The sequence below is a fragment of the Eretmochelys imbricata genome, chromosome 8, assembly GCF_965152235.1.
Source record: "Eretmochelys imbricata isolate rEreImb1 chromosome 8, rEreImb1.hap1, whole genome shotgun sequence".
NCBI classification, from domain to species: Eukaryota; Metazoa; Chordata; order Testudines; family Cheloniidae; genus Eretmochelys; species Eretmochelys imbricata.
The window spans coordinates 7,847,935-7,868,962 of NC_135579.1; the positions used below are offsets into that span (position 1 = coordinate 7,847,935).

A 21,028-nucleotide genomic window follows, 5' to 3' on the forward strand; every position below is an offset into this window, starting at 1 on the left:
GGGCAGGGGAGAAGATAAGAGAACTGACATCATTGTGATGATACGGGCTCCATCCTGAGGGGGTTTTAATGGCTGCCTCTAAAATTTAGAGTATTTCAGAAACTGAGAACCAATTCCCAATTCAACAGCGTATGGCTGTGGCAGCTAACTTCCTTTCTACAAGTTGTGAAAAAAATTCCATTGGGTGACTGAGGGAAGCAGCCTGCTTATTATGTTATAAGACTCCAGCCTGAGTCCTCTAGCTGCATTGGCACTGGGACAGCTGTCCCTGTCAGAGCAGTTAAACGCAGCTGTCATAGGAAGAGTCCTCATGGAGTGGGATTGCTGCATTGCAATGTGTTGTCACTGTGGTGAGGAGCCCCATTTCTCCCCTACATCATCAATTAAAGCAGGATGGCATGTGTGGGCAGATGTGGTGTTTGCTATCCGATGCCAAGTGCTGAGGCAGTTATTGTGACAGATGGGAGTTGTATGTTCACTCCCAGAATATAAAGCCATCTTCTTTCCTTTTTTGTAGCTGTTTTCCCAGCTCTGCCAGGGTAAGAAATTAGTCTCTCGCGGTGGTTCTGAGAACCCCTTGAGAAGGAGAGCTTGTCTCTCTAGAAAAACTTGACTTGTCATTATTCTGGGTAAAGCAATGGACTTGGCTTCTGGCCTAAACCCCTGACATCTCACTCCTCACCCCACTGTGGCACCAAATCTGACACCACCTCGTACTGAGCAGGACGTTGCAAGCTATTGTTTAGCACTTACCCCCGGTGATGGTGAAAGTCATCGTCCCTCCTCCTTTTCAGATCCTGGCCTGGGACTTGTGTTTGCTGTTTCAAGAGCAGTGAACTCTTTGGAGGCCTCTTGATCCAGCATTCTGGAATAGAGGGCATGGGATCTTATTTTCTCTCCACTGGCCCCTTGCATAAGTCTTTGCATTTATATCTTTTATATTAGTGTCATGCAGCATAATTACCCTTTTCCCCTGAGCTGCTGAGAGTGACCAGGTCAAATCTCAGGACCAGCTGAGAGATTCAGGTTTGCAGCTGAAATTAACCCAAAACGTAAATACACGTCATAATAGAAACCCTTCGGTTTTGCTGATGAGGGTAGAATTCCTTTTCTGTTGGGGACTGTTCATTTAGTTGAATGCCAACAGCCTCCTTGGCACTGTACAGAAAATAGAGGAGGAAGCAATCCTTGGGCCCAGACGCTTAGCATTTTGGTTTGATTTAACACTGGCCAAACCAGAGGGATTTGAAGAAGAGTTCAGTTTTGATCCACCAAAATGGGGAGGGGATTTCAGGCACAAGGGCCTTACAGAAGAAGGCCTGGAGATGAATGAATGGAGTATGGAAGTGTTGACAGCACAGAATGGGGAATAATAGCAGTGGCTTCTGAGGTGCAGGCCCGGGCAGAGAATAAATCCAGATGAGGAATTTAAAGTATTGATGGTTGGTTTCTCTGAAACTGAATGATCTCTTCTTACAATGTTTAATTTTTTATTTTCAGACGGATGAACAGTATACAACTGGAGTGGCAGAAAATATCAAAAACTTGTAAGCAATTCCCATTCGTTATCCTGATATGAACTAAGCTTGTAACAAAGTAATAGCCTTGTTAAAGAAAATAAATGTCTTTTTGTTTGCTTGATTTTTCCATTATAAATTCCAGAGTCTCATCCTGTCTCTTAATTAAGCTGATCCCAAATTCATCTAATTCTAAAACAATATACGGTATTGTATCTTTAACTTCTTTCTGATCTTGTCCAACCAGTTTTGTGCTTTCATGTACTCAATGCACATGATCATGCCATCTGAGTCACTCTTCCTGTCCTGTGTTACGAGAAGATGGATTATTTATATTTACAGTAATCCTGGGGGTGTCTATTCTTGATTAGTTCAGCATCCTGCCTGCTCATAGAGTTAGAGCAAGTGAACAGCATGACTGGCACACATGATCTCAAACCAAAATAAGGCTGTTACAGCCTAAGTGTCCATTTCCCTGCTCCTTTTTGCATCTGTGATCTCTCTGGAATTGCATGTAGTGTAACAAACTTCTGCCCCACAGTTACAGTGGCTGCTGCAGCTTCACAATTGCTAAGTGTTGGAGGGAAACCCGTGACAGGTTTCTCTCCAACACTTGGTTATTAGAGAGCTGGTCTAGGCATTAGCAGCATCAGAGCTCAAAGAGGAAGAAGAAAGCAATTGTAACAACAGAGGCTCTGAATCCAGTCCAGCTTCCGTGTCTGCATGTTTCCAAAGAACCACAGTAACCTTAAGAGCAAGACTTCTAAAAGGATGATGTGACCTAACGGCTCAATTCAGTTTCTGAGGTGGTGATGGGAGACGGGTTGGGACATGCTTCCAATAATAGAAAAGCAGAAGAGCATTGTATTCCTACTGCACTTTGCAGAAGAGCTGAAACAGAGCCCTCTGTCTTGCTGTGCAAGTGAGACAGATCCACCCTTCTGCCTTTTGTGGCAGGAGTGTATACTTAGCAGGAGATAATGAGCTGATAGTCTGATGTACCCTGATGAAATTACCAGGCACTATCGAAGGAAGGGCCTTTCTGTGAAAGGTCTAAAACTTTAATTAACTTAGTGATTTGATGCCCTCCCTCCCCAATAAACTCCTAAATTATCTCTTAAATTCAATGGGGGTAGCCTACAGTCTAGGCGTGTGTTGCTCAGGGAAAGCGCAAGTGCTCCTTTATCAACGTCCAAGCATCTGTAATGAGAAGCCACGTTTCAGACATTGCATGAGGAACGGTAATTTAAAGGGACGCCATGACGTCAGCTGGAAATGTTATCCATTTAAAAAATAAGTTAAAAGTAGTTTCGGGGACTGTTGTCCTGGAGTGTCTCTGTCAGTCGTATCTGTTCCGCCCCTTGCGGCATAAATGGTCACACACAAATAAGGGAGACTGACTGACTGACTGTAGGGGTTAAACAATGAAACTGATGATTAAGGCTACGATTATGTCATGGAGGTCATGGAATCTGTGACTTCCATTGACCTCTGTGACATTTTCTGCCCTGGGGCTGGAGCTCTCAGCCAGCCCTGCCCTCACAGCTCCCAGCCCCCAAGCTGGTGGGGGGATCCTGCGCCGCAGCGAGCAGATGGGGGACCCTGCGCCACTGCCCAGCCGCAGCAGGAAGGAGGGGGGACCCTGCAGCTACCAGCTGCCCGGGGTAAGGGGACCCTGCAGCAGCCCAGCCCCAGGGGTAGGAGGACCCCGGAGCTCCCATGGCTATTTTTAGTGAAAGTCAAAGATAGGTCACAGGTTGCTGTTAATTTTTGTTTATTTCCCATGACCTGTCCCTGACTTTTACTAAAAATATCCATGACAAAAACTTAGCCTTACTGAGGATACACAGAGTGCTGTCAAAATGTACAATGTAAAACACTGGGGGAAAGCTGTCTTTCTGTCTAATCCCTTGCAGTTACAGTAATCTTTGGATATGGTTTGTAACAATAATGGGTACACATTTTTCAGACAAGTGACTTTTTTTTAATTGACTGTGACCCTTTAAATTGTTCTTAACCATATGACAGAAAATATACTTTGGTAGCTTTGTCTGGCACGATAGGAAATCAAATCAGCAGTAGAAAACAGGCAGAATTCCTGGGGGTCTTCTAATAACCGCTAAGACCAACTACAGTGGTTTTGATAACCTATCAAATAAGCATAATATAATCTCCGCAAACTGGCATTTACTGTAACACTTTGCAAACACCTGTATATCCACCTTATATTAGTAAATCAGACTTTGGGTCTGCCAGATTTGCTGGGGTCAAGCTAATTGTCTGTAGGGCTTTACCTGCAAATAAATGCTTATGTTTTTCTTCAAAACAGATGAATATTTTTAAGGGGTTAAATGCAGATCACCCCAAGCAGAAGTGGTAGGTGGGACACTGAGACAGCAGCAGTGGATCCAAATGGCTTCTTCAGGTTCCTCCACCTCTGAAGTGGCAGCTGGTCTGCTCCCACTCTGCTGCAGTGCAACTATCGCGGGAACCCACTGGAAGGAGTTTGTGGGGGTGGGCCTCGTAAGTGACCTTTTTTTAAAGCATGTGCTGGGGCTTTGCCAAGTTACCTTTAAAATATTCTAGAATCTTCGCAAAACCTCGTCATATGCTTATTAACATCCCTGGTGGTATTCCTCTCCTCTCCCAAACGTGCCAACTTGGGGCTCCTACAGGGATGCCGCCTTACCGCCAGGTTGGACCTTCGTGGCACAGAGGGAACTGGACAGTGTGACTTGAGGGGAGAAACCTGAAAGGAAGAAATAAGGCTTAGATTCCCTTATGTGGTGAGTGTCGTTCCTCCTGCCAATGTCTGGGGCATTCCTTGTGGATCACTTAAAAAAGAAAATCTATGCTATCAGCCCAGCATCCCTGAGCAATCCTACCATAACAAATCAACATGTTTGCATGCAGTAGAGAGACAAATGCCAGTAAACAAACAGATTTCAGTTCCAGGCTTACATGGGGCTGTTAGAAACAGTCGTGGGAAGAGGAGATTTAAAATCCCATGACAAATACCCTGCTGGTGTCCTTTTGTTAGAACTAAGCATGCAAGTACATTCACTACTATAGAGGTTTTATCTTGGAGGTTAATTTTGTTTGGCTCCATGGTCTGGTGTTTTCCCTGTTACTTCAGTCTGAATCTGTCATGTTATGCCTGGTACAGCAATTGCTCACTTCCACCTTTCTCTCTCAGGTTCCCCAAGGAAATACACTCTGGTCTCCTGGAAGTCATTTCCCCCTCTCCACATTTCTATCCAGACTTTTCTCGTCTCCGGGAGTCTTTTGGTGACCCCAAGGAAAGAGTCAGGTAATACCAGATGCTTTAAAATCTGAATAAGTAATACTTACTTTCTCCATAGTCCTGACTCAGAAGGGATAAACACTTCTGTGGATTTATGCAAGGCCCTTACATTTGCTTTTTGTGAGAATTAAGGAGCTAGTGAATATGCATTGTTGTTAGCTTCATGTGGCTTGGCTTAATCTGCTGTGTTTCGCATGTCTCTTTTCCACAAGTCAAACTGAGACAAAGCTGCTAACCTACAGGATACTTACCTCGAGAAGCCACTTGTTTTCCAGTTAACTCCAAATTAATCATATAGTAAAGAACAGACTTTCTTTATCCCATCTTCTCCTCCGGTGAAAGTGAAAGGTGTATTGTGTTGGCTCTCTGTGACATTAATGATCTGGAGGATGGCGTGGATTGCACCCTCAGCAAGTTTGCAGATGACACTAAACTGGGAGGAGAGGTAGATACACTGGAGGGTAGGGATAGGATACAGAGGGACCTAGACAAATTAGAGGATTGGGCCAAAAGAAATCTGATGAGGTTCAACAAGGACAAGTGCAGAGTCCTGCACTTAAGACAGAAGAATCCCATGCACCGCTACAGACTAGGGACCGAATGGCTTGGCAGCAGTTCTGCAGAAAAGGACCTAAGGGTTACAGTGGATGAGAAGCTGGATATGTGTCAACAGTGTGCCCTTGTTGCCAAGAAGGCCAATGGCATTTTGGGATGTATAAGTAGGGGCATTGCCAGCAGATCGAGGGACGTGATCGTTCCCCTCTATTCGACATTGGTGAGGCCTCATTTGGAGTACTGTGTCCAGTTTTGGGCCCCACACTACAAGAAGGATGTGGAAAAATTGGAAGGAGTCCAGCAGAGGGCAACAAAAATGATTAGGGGACTGGAATACATGACTTATGAGGAGAGGCTGAGGGAACTGGGATTGTTTAGTCTGCGGAAGAGAAGAATGAGGGGGGATTTGATAGCTGCTTTCAACTACCTGAAAGGGGGTTCCAAAGAGGATGGATCTAGACTGTTCTCAGTGGTAGCAGATGACAGAACGAGGAGTAATGGTCTCAAGTTACAGTGGGGGAGGTTTAGGTTGGATATTAGGAAAAACTTTTTCACTAGGAGGGTGGTGAAACACTGGAATGCGTTACCTAGGGAGGTGGTGGAATCTCCTTCCTTAGAAGTTTTTAAGGTCAGGCTTGACAAAGCCCTGACTGGGATGATTTAGTTGGGGATTGGTCCTGCTTTGAGCAGGGGGTTGGACTAGATGACCTCCTGAGGTCCCTTCCAACCCTGATATTCTATGATGATATTACCTGGGGTACAATCTGGACTGATTAACAGCTCTGTCCCCTCAGTTTTCCAATCTGGGATGCCTTTTAACACTGCTTCGCTGTGAGAGCAGCCACTCCCGGTCTGCTCACACACAGTCTCCAGCATGTAAATTACTCCCAGTTATAGTATACGAGTGCTATGGCCAGCCACTCATGCGTTACACTGCAGAGCAACACCAGCAAATTCCCAGTCCCAGACTTTCCCCCAGAAATGTGTGTCTTGTACTGCCCAGCTTTCTCCTGGGCAATGCAAGCTCATATAAAGTCTGTCATTTTATTAATAGAAAATGATATGCACACATCCTATTATCCCAAATGGAGTGTCCCAAAACACACACTGGTTTAGATAAAACAAGTGTATTATCTATAAAAGATAGATTTTTAAATGACAACAAGTAATGAGGCATAAAAGTCAGAAATGGGTTACAAGAAAATAAAAGTAAAATGCAACTAATGCTTAACTTAACAAGCTAAGTGAATTCAAAGCAAAGTCTCTCCCGCCACATGTTCTAGCAGTCTTACTGCCTGAATTCCTTGTAGTCAGGATCCCTCCCCCAAGTCCAAAGCTTTTTCCTTTGTTCTTCGGGTATTGTGGATGCCGTTGAGAGAAAAGGAGGGATAATTTGTGGTGTCTCCTCTCTCTTCTTATAGTTGTTTCTCTTATTTGGGAATCACCTCCAACTGAGGTTCAGGAGACAGAAAGTCTGTATGGATGGGAACCCCCAGCTGTTTCTTTGTCAAGATGTAGATTTTCACTCATATCCTCGTTCCTGCCAAAGAATGGCCACTTAACCAAGTGGTGGTTCATTTGATTTTGTAGACACCTGGCTGGGGCGTTGGCTAGCCTTTTGTTTCTGGGGAACTGATCTGAGGCTGCTCCCCCAGACTTGGAACATGTCTTAATAATACCATACAGAGGAATATTATAAATTTACATGCAGTGTTGCCACACATACTTTACCGGGACAATAATGATTAGCAAATTATGAGTTTTCAAATGACACCTTACAAGGTATGCTTTGTACAAAATTTATCATAGTCCCGTAAAGGGGTGAATGTAAGGGTACACAGACCGTCACACTCCCTAGATGAAGCATCTGCTGACTGATGGTAAGGTAATGGTGTTCTCATCACGGTTGTCTGGTTTGCAGGTGGAGAACTAAACAGAACCTAGATTACTGCTTTTTAATGATGTATGCCCAGTCCAAAGGCATTTACTATGTGCAGGTGAGTTTGATGGTGGGGTGGGAATGTATGAATTCACTGAGACACGTGTCTTGTACCAGTGAGTGAGGGGAGGGGTGTGTGTGTGTGTGTAAAACATAAAGTGGAGTCTTTGGGTCAGGGAGGGGAAGAAGGGAGAGGTTAATTCAAATGCTGTTGGAGTGTTTCTGGTGTCGACTCTTCTCCAAATGTGGCACTCATAGGATATGCGGTCTCTTTCACATCCAGTCCTCCCAAGTCTGATTCAGGAACTCCTCTGCCTTTCTCCTTCAACCAGCTCCTGCGCGCGCTCTCTCTCTCTCTCTACCACCCCCTTTCCCCCCACGCGTGCACAGATATTTACTTTGGACCAGGTTAGATTAACCCTTTGTAAGCCAAAACATAAGTCTTCATTGTAGTGTGAGGTAGAGTCTCCTGAAAACAAAGCATATTAGCTCTACATTATGAGCAGCATGCGGCTGTGGGAGGGATGGCTCACTTTGAAATTTGCCAGCCTGTGGTGCCACACTGCAGAAAAGCTTTACAATGGAACCTGGTCTAATAGCTAGAAAAGTAGCAGTCCCTCTGCTGTCATGTATGAGCTGCAGCTTACCCAGCACAGCTGTTAAAGTTCCCTTTGGCCAAACAGGCTAAAGAATTCTGCCCAGGAATGGAAGAGGTGGAGATTCACAAAGAGTAGGAGTCAGTATTCCCTTAGCTTGTTGGACTAGGTTAGAAGTGTATGTTTCCACAATAAACTCTCTTTGCCAAAACCACCTTCCCCTGCCCTCTGTGTTGAGTGTTGTGCAGCGGACAGACTGGAACAGAACATGTGTTTTTGTTGCATGTGCTAAGTTTCCTTTTCCCCTTGCAGCTGGAGGACGACATTGTAGCCAAACCAAACTATCTCAGCACAATGAAGAACTTTGCTCTGCAGCAGCCATCTGAGGAGTGGATGATCCTGGAATTCTCACAGCTTGGGTTTATTGGTAACTGACTCTCTTCCTCCTCCCACCCTCCCCGAGCACCTTCCAAATGTGGCTATCGCATAGCTGGCTAGATCTCACAAACAGCAACCTCCTTGCTTGGAGATGTTTTCCCATAGTAAGGGTAAATTCCATATGCTTGGCTTCTTCTAACACTTTTATAGTGACCCTTTGACTTGCTCAGGAAATAAAAACTATCTCAAAGTTTTCTGTCCTGAGCCTCCTGGCCCTGGGATAGTTACACAGCTGGAATGAGAACCTGTGTGTCAGTCACCTTCCTGTTGACACAGTTCAGATAAAATGCAGAGCATGGCAATAGCAACTGCCTCTAACTTCTCATTGTCTTTCATGTGGCGTAAAGTTTTATTGATGTGCTGTGTTAAAACAGGCCAAGCTGCCTGCGAGACTTTGCTTACAAGTGGGTAGGGACGGTGCAAGTCTATGCTTGTCCACGTTGCATCTTCCACAAGCATTAAACTACTGATATTCTGATTCATTTTTAATAAAAAAGTAAATCTACCTAGTGGCCCAGCAGAGAGGCTCGCTTCCTGGATGTGACTGATTGCTTCTTGATTGGACGGGATCTAGAAGCATTTGCCATAACACAATCAGTCTGTGGGCCAGAAGAAGTTTTACATCAGCTGAGAACTATTTCAGGAGCAGCACTGTATGGTTATGCAAGCAGTTTGGATATTCCTCTGCTGGGTGTTGGCTACGTTAGTTTAACGGGGTTTGATGTCTTTCTGAACTCTCAGGGCAGGAAAATAATCTATGCTAGAACTGTGCGTGAATGCCATTTTCACCCATACCTCTCTGGTGCCCCCTTCCCACCTGGTGTGAGTGTTCCATGCTATTGACCTTGACTTCAGAGAGACTCATAACTGTGTGTGTTGCTAACTTGCTAGCAACAGTCTATAATGAATGCTAATTTTAGAACTGTACTGGCAGCATCAGTGATCCTGGTGCGTAAGCTCCAACTGCGCAGATCCATGGTTACTTGAAACTCCGTTAGAGATGCAAGGAGAGAGACCAGTTTTCCCAGCTTATGCTCAAATAAATTGGTTAGTCTCTAAGGTGCCACAAGTCCTCCTTTTCTTTTTGCGGATGCAGACTAACACGGCTGCTACTCTGAAACCTGAGGAACTTGTAATTCTTTTCAGTTGCTGGATCTTGTTTGTTTCACACTGTATCTGCTTTGTTTCTTCTCCATCCAAATATGCTTGCAGGAAAGATGTTCAAATCGCTGGATCTCAGCCTGATAGTGGAGTTTATACTCATGTTCTACAAGGACAAGCCCATTGACTGGCTCCTTGATCACATCCTTTGGGTGAAAGTCTGCAATCCAGAAAAAGATGCGGTAAGTAAACAATCCCCACAGAGGGCACTGAGAATCTTTCCACTCTGCACTTGCTCTGAATTTCCAGAACTTGCTGGGAAAGACGGGAAGATCTCTTTTTATAAGTAGTGATGATGAAATTTTGTTCTGAATCTTTGTTAATCTCATTTAGCCAGGAAAGCTTCGTTCAGGATCTTACCTAGGAAAAAATGTTTGGAAAGTTCAATATGTTGCCTTCCAGATTAGCATGTTGCTAAGAGATGCTTTATGGGGATTCTTTGTGATGGGTAGAAAAGTCAGAACCTCCCTTCTGTAGAAGGATACTTCCCATTCTGGGCAATAATCTCTTCGTTGCTAGTGGAAATTGAGACCGGCTCCTTGTTTAACTCCGTTAGTAGAGGATTTTCCCCCAAACCCTAAGGAGAGTGGTTTCTTCCCCTCCATGGTTTTATCTTATCTTTTTTAACTTCTGTGTGTTCCCTTCCTTGAAGCCTCCCTCCCTCCCACCCCCCTTCACTTATCATAACAGCAAAATAACCCTTTGGAATTGCACTTGAGTGCCCTCTCAATTTGGAGCACAGGTGCATGCTGACTCGTGTGTCTCAATGTAACCAGAGCAGATCAAGGATCCCATTGCAGCTCCCTGAGCTTCTCCACAGCCAGGAGAGTGGTAGCCATGTAGAGACGTGGAGAGTGGGGGGAATCTAAGGGAATCCTTATTGCTGTACTGTGGTCATTGTGATCTATTGTTTACCATGCTATGTGTGTCTGATGCTTTACAGATGACAATAAGAAAGGGACATCCTCTCTGGTGTTCTAAATTAAACTAGCAACAACAAGAGATTAGAGTAACCGGGATGGAGTGGAGTGGAGGGCATGGGAGGATGAGGGTTGCAGCCGTGAGTGTGAGATGAACTCGTTGCCAGATGCACACTCTGGTTTTGTATTTTGAATACATTTAAATCTGAGGCAGAGGTCAGTGCTGCAGAGACCCCAGAGAAGCAGGGCTAGTATCTGTCTCTAATAGGTTTTTATCTTTCCTCCTCTGCTCGCTCTAAGAGAGATAGGTAGCAGTATCCATTAGATCCTCTTGTGTGTAGGATGATCTGTGTTCCGAGCACCTTTTGTTTGTTCTTCAGGTGGTTTTGGCCCGGTGTGCTCTTGGGTGACAGACCCATTCTCAATCAGCATATCCTACAGAACCTCTTCTCCTAGTCTGGGCAAAATGGGGATTTGTTTGTGCGTCTGCTCCATGCAGGAGTGATGAGATGCAGCTGGTGCTCCCCACCCCCACCCCCTTGTAAAGCCTTTAGCTTGAGCAGTCTTTTAATGCAATTCCCACTGCACAGCCAGGTTAGCTCATACTCTCCTATTTGACTGCTTCCCCTCCACTGTCTTCTCAGGGGATGCTACAAACCTCTGAATTGTTGCTTTGCTACACATTTAACCTAATTCTAGTGTGGGTTTCTGGCTCCTTCTCCCACTGTGTGCATGATTAACTCTGTGCAGTGCCCCTTGAAACATGACTTGTAAATCCCACTGTGTCGAATCAAATTGGTAGCTGCTAGGATTTGCTTTCTTGATTGAAAGTTTGTTTGACCTGAGCTTTTTGGGAAATGCTTTGCCCAATTTGGGTATACCCTGTTCTCTTTACATTTGAAAACTAATGGTAGGTTTAGTAAAGTTGTATATGAAGAGCTGACCTTGCTGTGGAGCTGTTCCCCACCCTAATGAGCCTAGGGCAGCAGTGCTTTCACTAAATGTGTCCTCAGCACCCCCGCCACCCCTTCCTCATTTTGTTAAGGGCACTAACAAATGCCCTAACCTGTTTTTCCCATCTAGGTTAAAATAGGGACCTGAAATGAGCTCTTGTTTTTTGCTGGCAGTGCAAAGGGATTCTCCCATTAACATGGCTAGTTTTAATTTTATAATGTAATGAAAGTTGGATTAACGGATTAGCTCAAATGCAGCCTGCAGAGAATACCCCTGGAATGTCCAGGTTCCAGGGAGGCACAGACAGACATGCCAACTCTCATGGATTGATCACGAGAGTCACAATTGCTAAGTAAAATTAAGCCTCTCTCATGAGTTCATGATAGAACTCTCAAAGGTCAGGATGGGGGGGGGGGGATGGTCCTGACATCTGAGAGCTCTAAAAGTGAGGCTTAATTTTACTTAGCGATCCTGTCAGCCACCGGGGGCTCCTCCTGTCAAGCCTCGGGTGTGTGGCAGCGGGGCCAGGCTCCCGATGTCAAGCGCAGGTGGCTGCTCCCCTGCCAGCCTGGGAAACGGGAGAGGGGACCTCACTGCAGCCCCTCCGCCCCACATCTGGGGAGGGTGAAGAAACCTAAGAGGAGCAGAGGTGAGGCTGGGAGGGCTGAACCATGGCCTGAGGGCTGCAGGGGGACTGAAGTGAGGAGAGTGGGGGATGATGGGGTAGGGCGCCTGTATTGATGGTGGGTTCTGAGCAGATGGGGTGAGTTCTGGGAGGGTGAACTGAGGGAAGTGGGGGTGGATGGGGTGGGAGAGCTGAACTGATGGGGTGGTGATGATGGGAGGACTGAATTGAGGGGGATGGGTGAGGACAGGATTAATTGCTGGGCAGAAGACAGGCAGATGTGGGAGGTGAGAGCTCCTGCAGCAGGGGCGAAAGTCACCTTATCCAGTACATGTGGGAGAGTGGGCAACACTACCATGCACATACCCTGGGGATGGGCAGGGGGACTTCAAACATCAAGAGACTGAGCTAAAAAACACACTATAATCTCTTCTTTAAATGTCATGATTTTGGGGCCAATTTCATGATTTCTGGGAGTCCAGCTCATGATTTTTGATCTCTTGAAGTTGGCACAGGTACTGCACAGGTAACCGGCTGTGCCAAGGGCTTGCTTAGCAGGGAAGGCTTGAGTACCACTGATAGGATTCTATGCAGCTTGTCCCCCTCTTTAGGTCTTCGTATAGTGCAGGGACTGCATTCAGAGAGCCCATGTAAAGGGTACATAGACATTGAGTTTGAAACTTCGCAAACATCCCTATAAGTGGGGTCACAAAAATTGTTGTACCATAAAAACTCTTTATTTTTCCCTGTGCTTAAATCCATATTTGCATCCCATTGCCCTCCCCACAAGGAAAACTGAATTAAATTTCTAGCTAATGCGACTTCGGGGCAATATACTGGGGATAAATCCCCACAAGGCAGGGACTTCCAATAGAGGTCTTGAATATGATATAACTAGACTGTCTTTTCCCTAGGACTCCTCTCTGCTCCTTTCCCAAATATCTCTCTGTCTGGTTCTCTCTCTGCTCCACATTCACAATATTTTCCTCATTCTTTTTTTGCCTTTGTCCCTTTCTGCTCTCTCTCTCCTCTGTAGAATGTGAAACTGACAAGGTAGGTTTCAGAGTAACAGCCGTGTTAGTCTGTATTCGCAAAAAGAAAAGGAGTACTTGTGGCACCTTAGAGACGAACCAATTTATTTGAGCATAAGCTTTCGTGAGCTACAGCATCCAATGAAGTGAGCTGTAGCTCACGAAAGCTTATGCTCAAATAAATTGGTTCGTCTCTAAGGTGCCACAAGAACTCCTTTTCTTTCTGATAAGGTAGTTCAGATTAGAGTTGAACTTTCAACCTCACCTTGTTGGGGTGGCTTGAAATCAGGCCAAACAGCTTTGCCAGAGGAACTAGCAAACTAAGAAAAACCCTCCGGAGCCTGTACCCAGGTTGCCCAAAGAGAGAGGAGTGTTGTATGGGAGGAAGAACTAAACCAGCTGAGCGCTCTGCTCTTCAGTCAATGAAGATCCAGGGATTGAAGAAGGGAGGAACGAAATGAGTTTCCAGGCAAACCAGAAAGGCTGATCTATTTTGTTCCTTTGATATTAACAGCTGAGAATTTAGGGAGGAAGGGCACTGATTAGGCAGATGGCAAAATACACTTGGCAGTGTTGGGTGAGGAGGAGAGTTTGAAATGTAGGAAATTAATTAATTAATTAAGGAATGAATAAGAGCATAGGTGCCACTGCTCCCGCTGGTGGAGCAGCTCACCAAATCCTGCTGCATAATCAGCTGAAAGTCACTGACAGATTCATCGTACGTGCAAATCAAAGGCAGAGTAAAGTGTCACCAGTCACAGGTCACTCTGTTAAAGGGTGTTTCCCACCCTTCTCTCCCCCATGATCTGACCTGACCTTTGCTTTCCCCCATTCCTGGTGATCTGGGCGCTCTGAATGACAAAGGCAGAAGCCAGAGTTCTCATAGTGCTTTCTCATTTCAGAAACATTGTGACAGGCAGAAGGCGAACCTGAGAATCCGCTTCAAGCCCTCGCTCTTCCAGCATGTGGGAACCCACTCCTCCTTGGCTGGGAAGATACAGAAATTGAAAGTGGGTATCTGACACCGTGGCATGGCATTCTTCCCCCACCCATAAAGATCTCCCTGATGTTAGGCCCTTCTTGCACGCTGGATTCACATGCGCACGCCAACTTGCTGCATTTGGAAATCAGATGTGGTGCTTGGAGTTTCATATCTTAATTGCCAGGTTTCCATTTGTGGGTGGAGTAATGCAACACCCCTGCTCCTTGTTTTGTTTTTTCAACATGGGACACCTTCAAGCTCAGCAAATTTAAATGAACATTTTAGACACCTTTATTAAACTGCCCTGTGTCTCCTTTTTCTTCCTGTCATCAGTGGACTGCTGGTTGCTAGGCAATCTGTCTGTACTAAAAGCTGCTTGTTAATGCTGTGGTGGTTGGTGTAATGCAAATTCATAGATTCAATGGCATTTGAGTTTTCTAACTTTTGAGCAGGGGAAGCAAATGCTTCATTCAGGGCATTACAGGAGGAAGGGAGGCACCAAACAGAAGAGGAATGTTTTACTTCCTGAGATAATGAAGTTTTTAAAATATGTTGGAAGGAAATCAGAATTCAGTCAGGAAACCAGGTCTTGAAGCAGGGCAAGTGCCATGACTGAAGAGGTTAGGACACATTTACTAGCCAAGTTTCCCTAATCCCGTTTGTTTCAGTGCATCAGAGCTGCACTTGAAGTGAGGGTGAGGTTGACAGGTGTTTCCACCCTTCTCTAGAGACTGGAGGTACTTGACCTTCAGTCTTGAGCATCACAACACAGCTGTAGCTTGTAGTAGAACAGCCCTTCTTGTCATGTCACAGTCTTGCCGGGTTGCTGTGTTTTATCTGATTCTTGGTGTTTATTTTTAGGCAAATTAAGGCTCACTTCTTAAGAGTGTAAATTGTGGGGCAGGGTATTTAAATTTTAACAAAATCCAACTACAGAATAGTGCCACTAATTTTTTTAATAAAGTATATTTTGCAATGCAAATGCGAGAAGCAGGATTTGTACTCGGCTATAGCTCTGTAACTGATACAAAATATCACTTTATATAAATATATGGTATCATCCTGTCCATATAACCCAGTCAATATCTGACATAACTCCATCACTGGCAAATCATTTGACCCAGGTTAACTAAGACTTTCCTTAGCTTATAAGATGCTTGAGGCAGGGTTCTGTGTTTGTATGTCACCTACCAGAATTGGGCCTCGGTCCCTGATTGGGCCTCCTATGTGCTACCACAGTGCATATGATGATTTCCCCTTTGCAGCCTTGTGCTTCTGGGAATCAGCTCCTCAAAAGAACCCGAGTGCTCTGTTGTTCCCCCACGCCCTTTGCAAACCAGTTTCTATCTCACATTCTGTAAATGTTGCACTGATACTTTGGCATTGGGATGTTGGGGCCTTTAATCTGTCTCCCTAAAGCTGAAAACCCTATTTATTTCTCATTCAATGAAAGCCGTGTGTGAGACTTCACTCTTGCTTTGCATTGTATGTGTTGAGGACAAAGACTTTGGAAAGCAAGCCCTGCGAAAAGAACATGTCAACCCTCCCGCAGAGGTGAGCACCAGTCTGAAAACCTACCAACACTTTACCTTGGAGAAAGCCTACCTGAGAGAGGACTTCTTCTGGGCATTCACCCCTGTGGCAGGAGACTTCATCCGATTCAGATTCTTTAAACCACTCCACATCGAAAGGTTAGTGTGTTGGGGTGTGCTCGGTGGTGGGGGAAATATACAAAACCAAGGGCTGAGATGTGCTTCCCCGTTTTTCTGCCCCCCTGTCCACATATTACCCTGATTTTTATCCCAAGTGGTGCAGGCTCCTTCTCTGACTCCATTTTACTTTCCTTTGCATTTAACTTGTTGCTGCCCCTCCTTGCAAAGGCAAGCCTTTGTCATTTCACTCCTTATGTCAGATGTCTTGATTTTCCTCTCTGGAGTGTTGTCCCTCATGCCCAGACAGGTGTCCCATCCTGCTGGCTGCAGGGCAGAAACCTGCACACCCTGATTCTAGACTTGGCTTTGTATAGCTCTGACCACTGCCAGGGAAGAGCAGCAGAATAATAGAAACAGCTGTAGTCAGTACCCTGTTCTGTGTTGCGGACAGATAACACAGCTCTGTGAATGCATTTTGTCTAAAGGGCAGAGGGTCTCCTGACTCAGTTCAGTTCCCTTGGGGGTGGAGGGGGGTGGTCTTTGTAGGAGAATAAGATTGGATCCTAACTGGGGAGAGTAGTTTATGGGTCAGACTCTTGATAGTCAGTAGTAGGACACTAACTTTTCTGGGAAACAGTCCTGCCTGGGTTTTTCATTCCTAAGCATGCCCCAGAGTAAGGCCTTGCTCATCACTCCATGGTATCCCTCCATGGTATGCAAACGTCCATCCCAGAGCCTCCCCTCCCCCATGAGGCAGGTGTGCACTGTTGTCACTCTCCCGCTTTTACAGGTGAGGGGAAGCTGTGCCAGATGCTAAGGGTCTAGAGGGGCCTGTTTTTCCAGAGGGAAAAAACCTCATCTTCACATGGCTCTTGTTCAGGCCCAGGATATGGTGGTGCGCGCACTTCACAAGGCCTGGCAGTTTTGTCTTGATCTGGGGTTGAGGCATCTTATCTCTGAGACTCCCTTTTCCGTGCGTGTGTGTTAGTTATAATCCCGATACACCTGCGGCAAGGGTGACAGGAAAAACCCCGTATCCAGAAGGTCCATTTATGCCCAGAACTCCCACAGCCCTCCATCACCCAGAGCTCACTCTGTTACCTCTTAAGTTCCGCTCATTGGGATAACAGCTGCTTATGTTTGGTCCCGTACACACTAGAACCCTTCATTTGTAAATGCAATGAAACAATAATCCATAATTAGCTGTTTTTGCATAAAGAGCTATCTCAGTGTCCCCATCTCAATGAAAGCGGCTCTCTGTGAGTGTAAAACTGCCTGTTTGGTTCAGACATTCAATAAATCACTCCTGACAGGAGACACGATGGTCCCGCCGCACCTCTAAATCCAGTCAGATTCTTACAGCTTTGGTCTCTGTTACACAGATTCTTCTTCCGCAGTGGCAACATTGAACACCCTGAAGACAAACTCTTCAATACAACTGTGGAGGTTTTGCCCTTCGATGTAAGTTATGGGGGATCGGGCTGGAGTTTGGGAGTAGGGAGAAGTGGAAGTTTTTTGGATGAGGGAATTTAAAATTCTAAGGAAAATGTTTAGTAAGTGCACGGGATCTATTGGCTCTGACATGTCTGCTAGTTCTGCTAGTATCAGACTCTTCTGACTTTGTTATTAATAATCATGCCTATTACAGTGGTGCCTTTGGCCCACTGTGCTCGGTGCTCCACAAACACAGAGGAGCAGACAGTCCCTGCAGAGCTTACAGTCTAAGCAGACGAGACAGGCACCAGTGGGGAAAAAGGTCTAACACACAAGCAGAGTGATTGCAGCAAATGTCATATTTGTCCAATGAGTTTTGCTTGGCACTTGGTTTAGTTCAGAGGGGAATCAGGTAAACAGACAGAAAGATGAAGGGAAAGGAGATGCTGAAGGGAAGTGGGGTGAGCGAGACACGGCAGGGGACAAGAGGGGCAGGTGTGGAATGAAGCTGAAGGGAGGGGCAGGGAGAGGGTTGGAGTAAACAGCTAATCAGCACAGGGTAGAGAAAGTCCAATCAAAACTGTAGAAAGTTTTCTGAATGTCCGGTGGTCCCTGCTGTGGCTACTTCTGCAGCTGCTTGTACTGCCTGGAGTCTCTGGCCGGCTCCGTTCTGCACTTTTTCCCCACAACCACATGAGGAAGGGAGGCACTGCTGCGTTCTACTGCCGCCAGAGAGGGGCGGGGGTCTCCCTTGCATGCTTCTGTTGGGGTGAGAGGTAGCCCGAGCAGGGCCCCATTTTATGCTCCCCACTCCCTCCAAATGCAGCAGTCCCTGCTTTGGTTGCGTCTGCAGCTGCTTCTACCAGCTGGAGACTCTGGCTGGTTCCTTCCTGCAGTTTGTCCTCAAAGTCACATGGCAGCCTGGTGTTGGATATATAACTTCTATCTAGGTTAATATTAGACCAGAACCTGCAATCCAAAGACAATCAAATTACAAGGTGGGTGGGAGGGCAGGTAGATTCAGATTCCCAATCTGAACCATCCCCCTATGGTTTTTGTTCCAATTCAGATCAGAAACCATTAGGTGCATACTTTCCAGTCCAGATGCCAATGGAATCTTGCAGAACACCTGTTCTCTTGTGATTCTAATCCAGGATCTCATTAAGACCAGAACAGATAATCTTGTCAGATTTCCACCACTTTGGGATAAAATCTTTCAAGAAGAGCATGTAAAACTTCTGTGCTGTCTAATCAGAACCCAAACCCTAATCCTGGCTCATACCCAAAGCAATGGGGTAAACCAGGTGCTGTTGCTGCCTGTCTGTAGGTAAGACACAAGCCCATGGCAGTAGAGAGACCTCATGGTTTAATAACTCCCATATGTGTTTTAATATATTATACTTGTGCTTGAAAGGAAAGACCTTACAACAAGTCTACATGTTGCTGCAGTGATTTCCTTTGAAAGTTGCAATGCTGTTTGCTTTATGGCTCTGCCTATTAATGCTGTACCCACAGCAGGCTTCCGAAATTCTTGCCACTGGCTTTTTGCAATGACTGTCTGTTTCCCGCACAGAGTCTCCAGTCAGATAAGGAAGCCCTGCAGGAGGGAAGAGGGACAGTGTTCAAGTACCACAGGACATCAGATGGCTACATACAGATAGGTAAATTACTTGTTCAAGGCAAAAGCTGGCCTGCTGTTTGCTGATAATGCGCCACATTGAATAAACGAATAAAGACCACTAAAAACCTTCCTTGGAATTGATTTGCCTGGAAATGAGATTGAAAGTCAATCATGTAGAGCAAGTTAGGCTTTTTTTCTCTCCATGAGCCAAAACTTGGATGGGTTTTAATCACAGTTCTCCTTTGTGAAGGGCGTGCACACTCTCTCTCATCTAACAATATAGAAGGATTAAAGCTGATTCCCAGCGCAGGGAAAGAGGAATTGAACAGACCTGAAGGGAACGAACAAAGTTGGCTTTCAATTAAGCAAAATGCTGTTGTGGTGCATTCGTTAGTAACTTCCAGCAAGTTTCCTCTCAGAAGCACCAACAGGAGTAGTTTTCAGATGCCTTGTGCTAGGATCCTTGCTGCTGCTGCATGGCTTTGAGGGTTCCCACGTGGGGCATTGTTGGAGAGAGCAAAGGCTTTCACGATGAGGGAAAAATTATAGATGTGATTTTTTTAAGTCAATTTCACCTTCTTTTTTCTGCTCTGCAGAGCAGGCAGTACTGTGGGCTCATGCATACATTGGTGTGGACACACGGCTCAAATACACCACCCAGGAAGATCCTAGGGCTGGAAAGGTCCCTACGGGAACAATGCCTCCAGCACGCCTTAAAGAGCTGAAGAAAATCTCTGGAGATGGAGCTCTTTTATCACAAAGTAAAGGCTCCAGCTTGTGGTTCAGGGTAGCCAAGGCTGAGTGAGGAATTCCTGTGCTGCTGTTTGCATTCTGGTGGCCTTTGCCACCATACAGACATGCTCAGGAAAGTTAAGGGACTAAATATTCTCCTTACAGTGTCCTTTTCTCCAGGACCCTGTTCAACTTCACAAGGTTTCCATAGATGCATTAAATGTTAACTTGTGAAACACTGCCACCTACTGGCCATGTAGGTCTCTGCACTTCTAGACTTCTGAATCCAGTTTCTTTGGTTGAGATGCATCACTTTTTTTAAAGGTATTGCTATTCTGGGAAGGGCATATGTTTGACCTCACAATGCCCTGACTCCCTTTCATTGGAGAGAGTGCAGTGGATCAGTCAGGTAGTTTGGTGCTCTGTGCAAACTAAAAACAATGAGCACAGGAGGTTACCCTCTGACAGGTTCAGTGGTAGGCAACACTTAAATGTTGCAGCTGCTTAAAGAGGAAGAGTCGTTGGTTTGTACAGGACCATAATCCGTCAAAGGCTCCCAGCAAAGGCCTGGGTTAGTACTCTGTAACAGCTTCTGGAAAACTAGACTGAAAATGAGACTGCTTGCTGCTGGGGGGGGGGACTGCTTGCTTAGCAGTCTTAAGTTCAGTTCAGCTGCTCTTGGGAGGATATTCTACCCCAGACCTGTCTGCTTTTCTTCATTAGGCTCCTTTTCTAAGGGTGTTGCAGAAGGAGAAGTGGACCCTTCATTTGGGCCTCTAGAAGCCATCCGACTGGTCATCCAGACTGATTCTCCAGTGTGGATCATCTTGAGTGAGGTAACCTGTTTTTCTGGCTTAAAAAAAGTAACTTAGATCTGGACAGCTCCTTCCAATAGCCTGGAACAGACAGAACCCCTCCCCTCCCCCCAAATTCTTCCCACACAGGAAGAGCAGATATCAGGGTAAAAGGGGTGGTGGGATTTTGAGTTCTCCTTGAGGGGAGAAGGGTGAGTGGCCTTTCAACCTGTTGAATCCAGAGTGCCTGGTCTTAGAAGCACAATCCTGCTCCCATGAAAGCTAATGGAAAAGCTCACCTGGGTCTCCACGGGCGTAGGATAGGCCCCTAAGTGGCAATGCATTTTGTACAGAAGCTTTTAATGTAGAGATGAACCTGTGGAGTTCTAGTGAGTTGCACAAAGGGATTGTTACTCTAGTTGGGGCAAGTGCTTTCCTGGCCATGTGACTGTTGTTAAAACCACCCTTTTGCGTCCTTTGGAGAAAGGAATAGGTGCTTGCCCCTTACTACTAGCCAGACAACTGAGAAGGGAGAAAATGGGCTTGTACAAGGAATGTTTAAACATCCAGAGTATTTTTTAAACAATTAAATTCTTGATAGTGTCCCTTCAAACCCACCACAGTTCTAATAGCCTGAGGGTCTGGGCCAGTGGATTTGGCTTTTTCTGCCCTCTAACATCATTTGTGTCTTGCATTTCTAAGGGGGCAAATGCCCCAGAGCTGTCACCTTGCTTGCCTGTCCCCCAAACCAGCATCGCTAAGTAAGGGGTGTG

The 21,028-nt window shown here is 45.7% G+C and overlaps 1 protein-coding gene across 1 annotated transcript in view; it reads left to right on the forward strand.

Annotated features, from left to right (window-relative positions):
- The window catches only part of MGAT4B (alpha-1,3-mannosyl-glycoprotein 4-beta-N-acetylglucosaminyltransferase B), a 91,871-nt gene that overhangs the window by 69,375 nt on the left and 1,468 nt on the right, over positions 1-21,028 (forward strand). The window contains exons 5-14 of the mRNA XM_077824465.1: positions 1,501-1,547; positions 4,714-4,827; positions 7,298-7,373; positions 8,224-8,338; positions 9,562-9,692; positions 13,943-14,050; positions 15,520-15,713; positions 17,057-17,135; positions 18,682-18,769; positions 20,185-20,297. Coding sequence (XP_077680591.1) covers positions 1,501-1,547; positions 4,714-4,827; positions 7,298-7,373; positions 8,224-8,338; positions 9,562-9,692; positions 13,943-14,050; positions 15,520-15,713; positions 17,057-17,135; positions 18,682-18,769; positions 20,185-20,297 — 1,065 coding nt within the window. The remainder of the gene's footprint in view (positions 1-1,500; positions 1,548-4,713; positions 4,828-7,297; positions 7,374-8,223; positions 8,339-9,561; positions 9,693-13,942; positions 14,051-15,519; positions 15,714-17,056; positions 17,136-18,681; positions 18,770-20,184; positions 20,298-21,028) is intronic.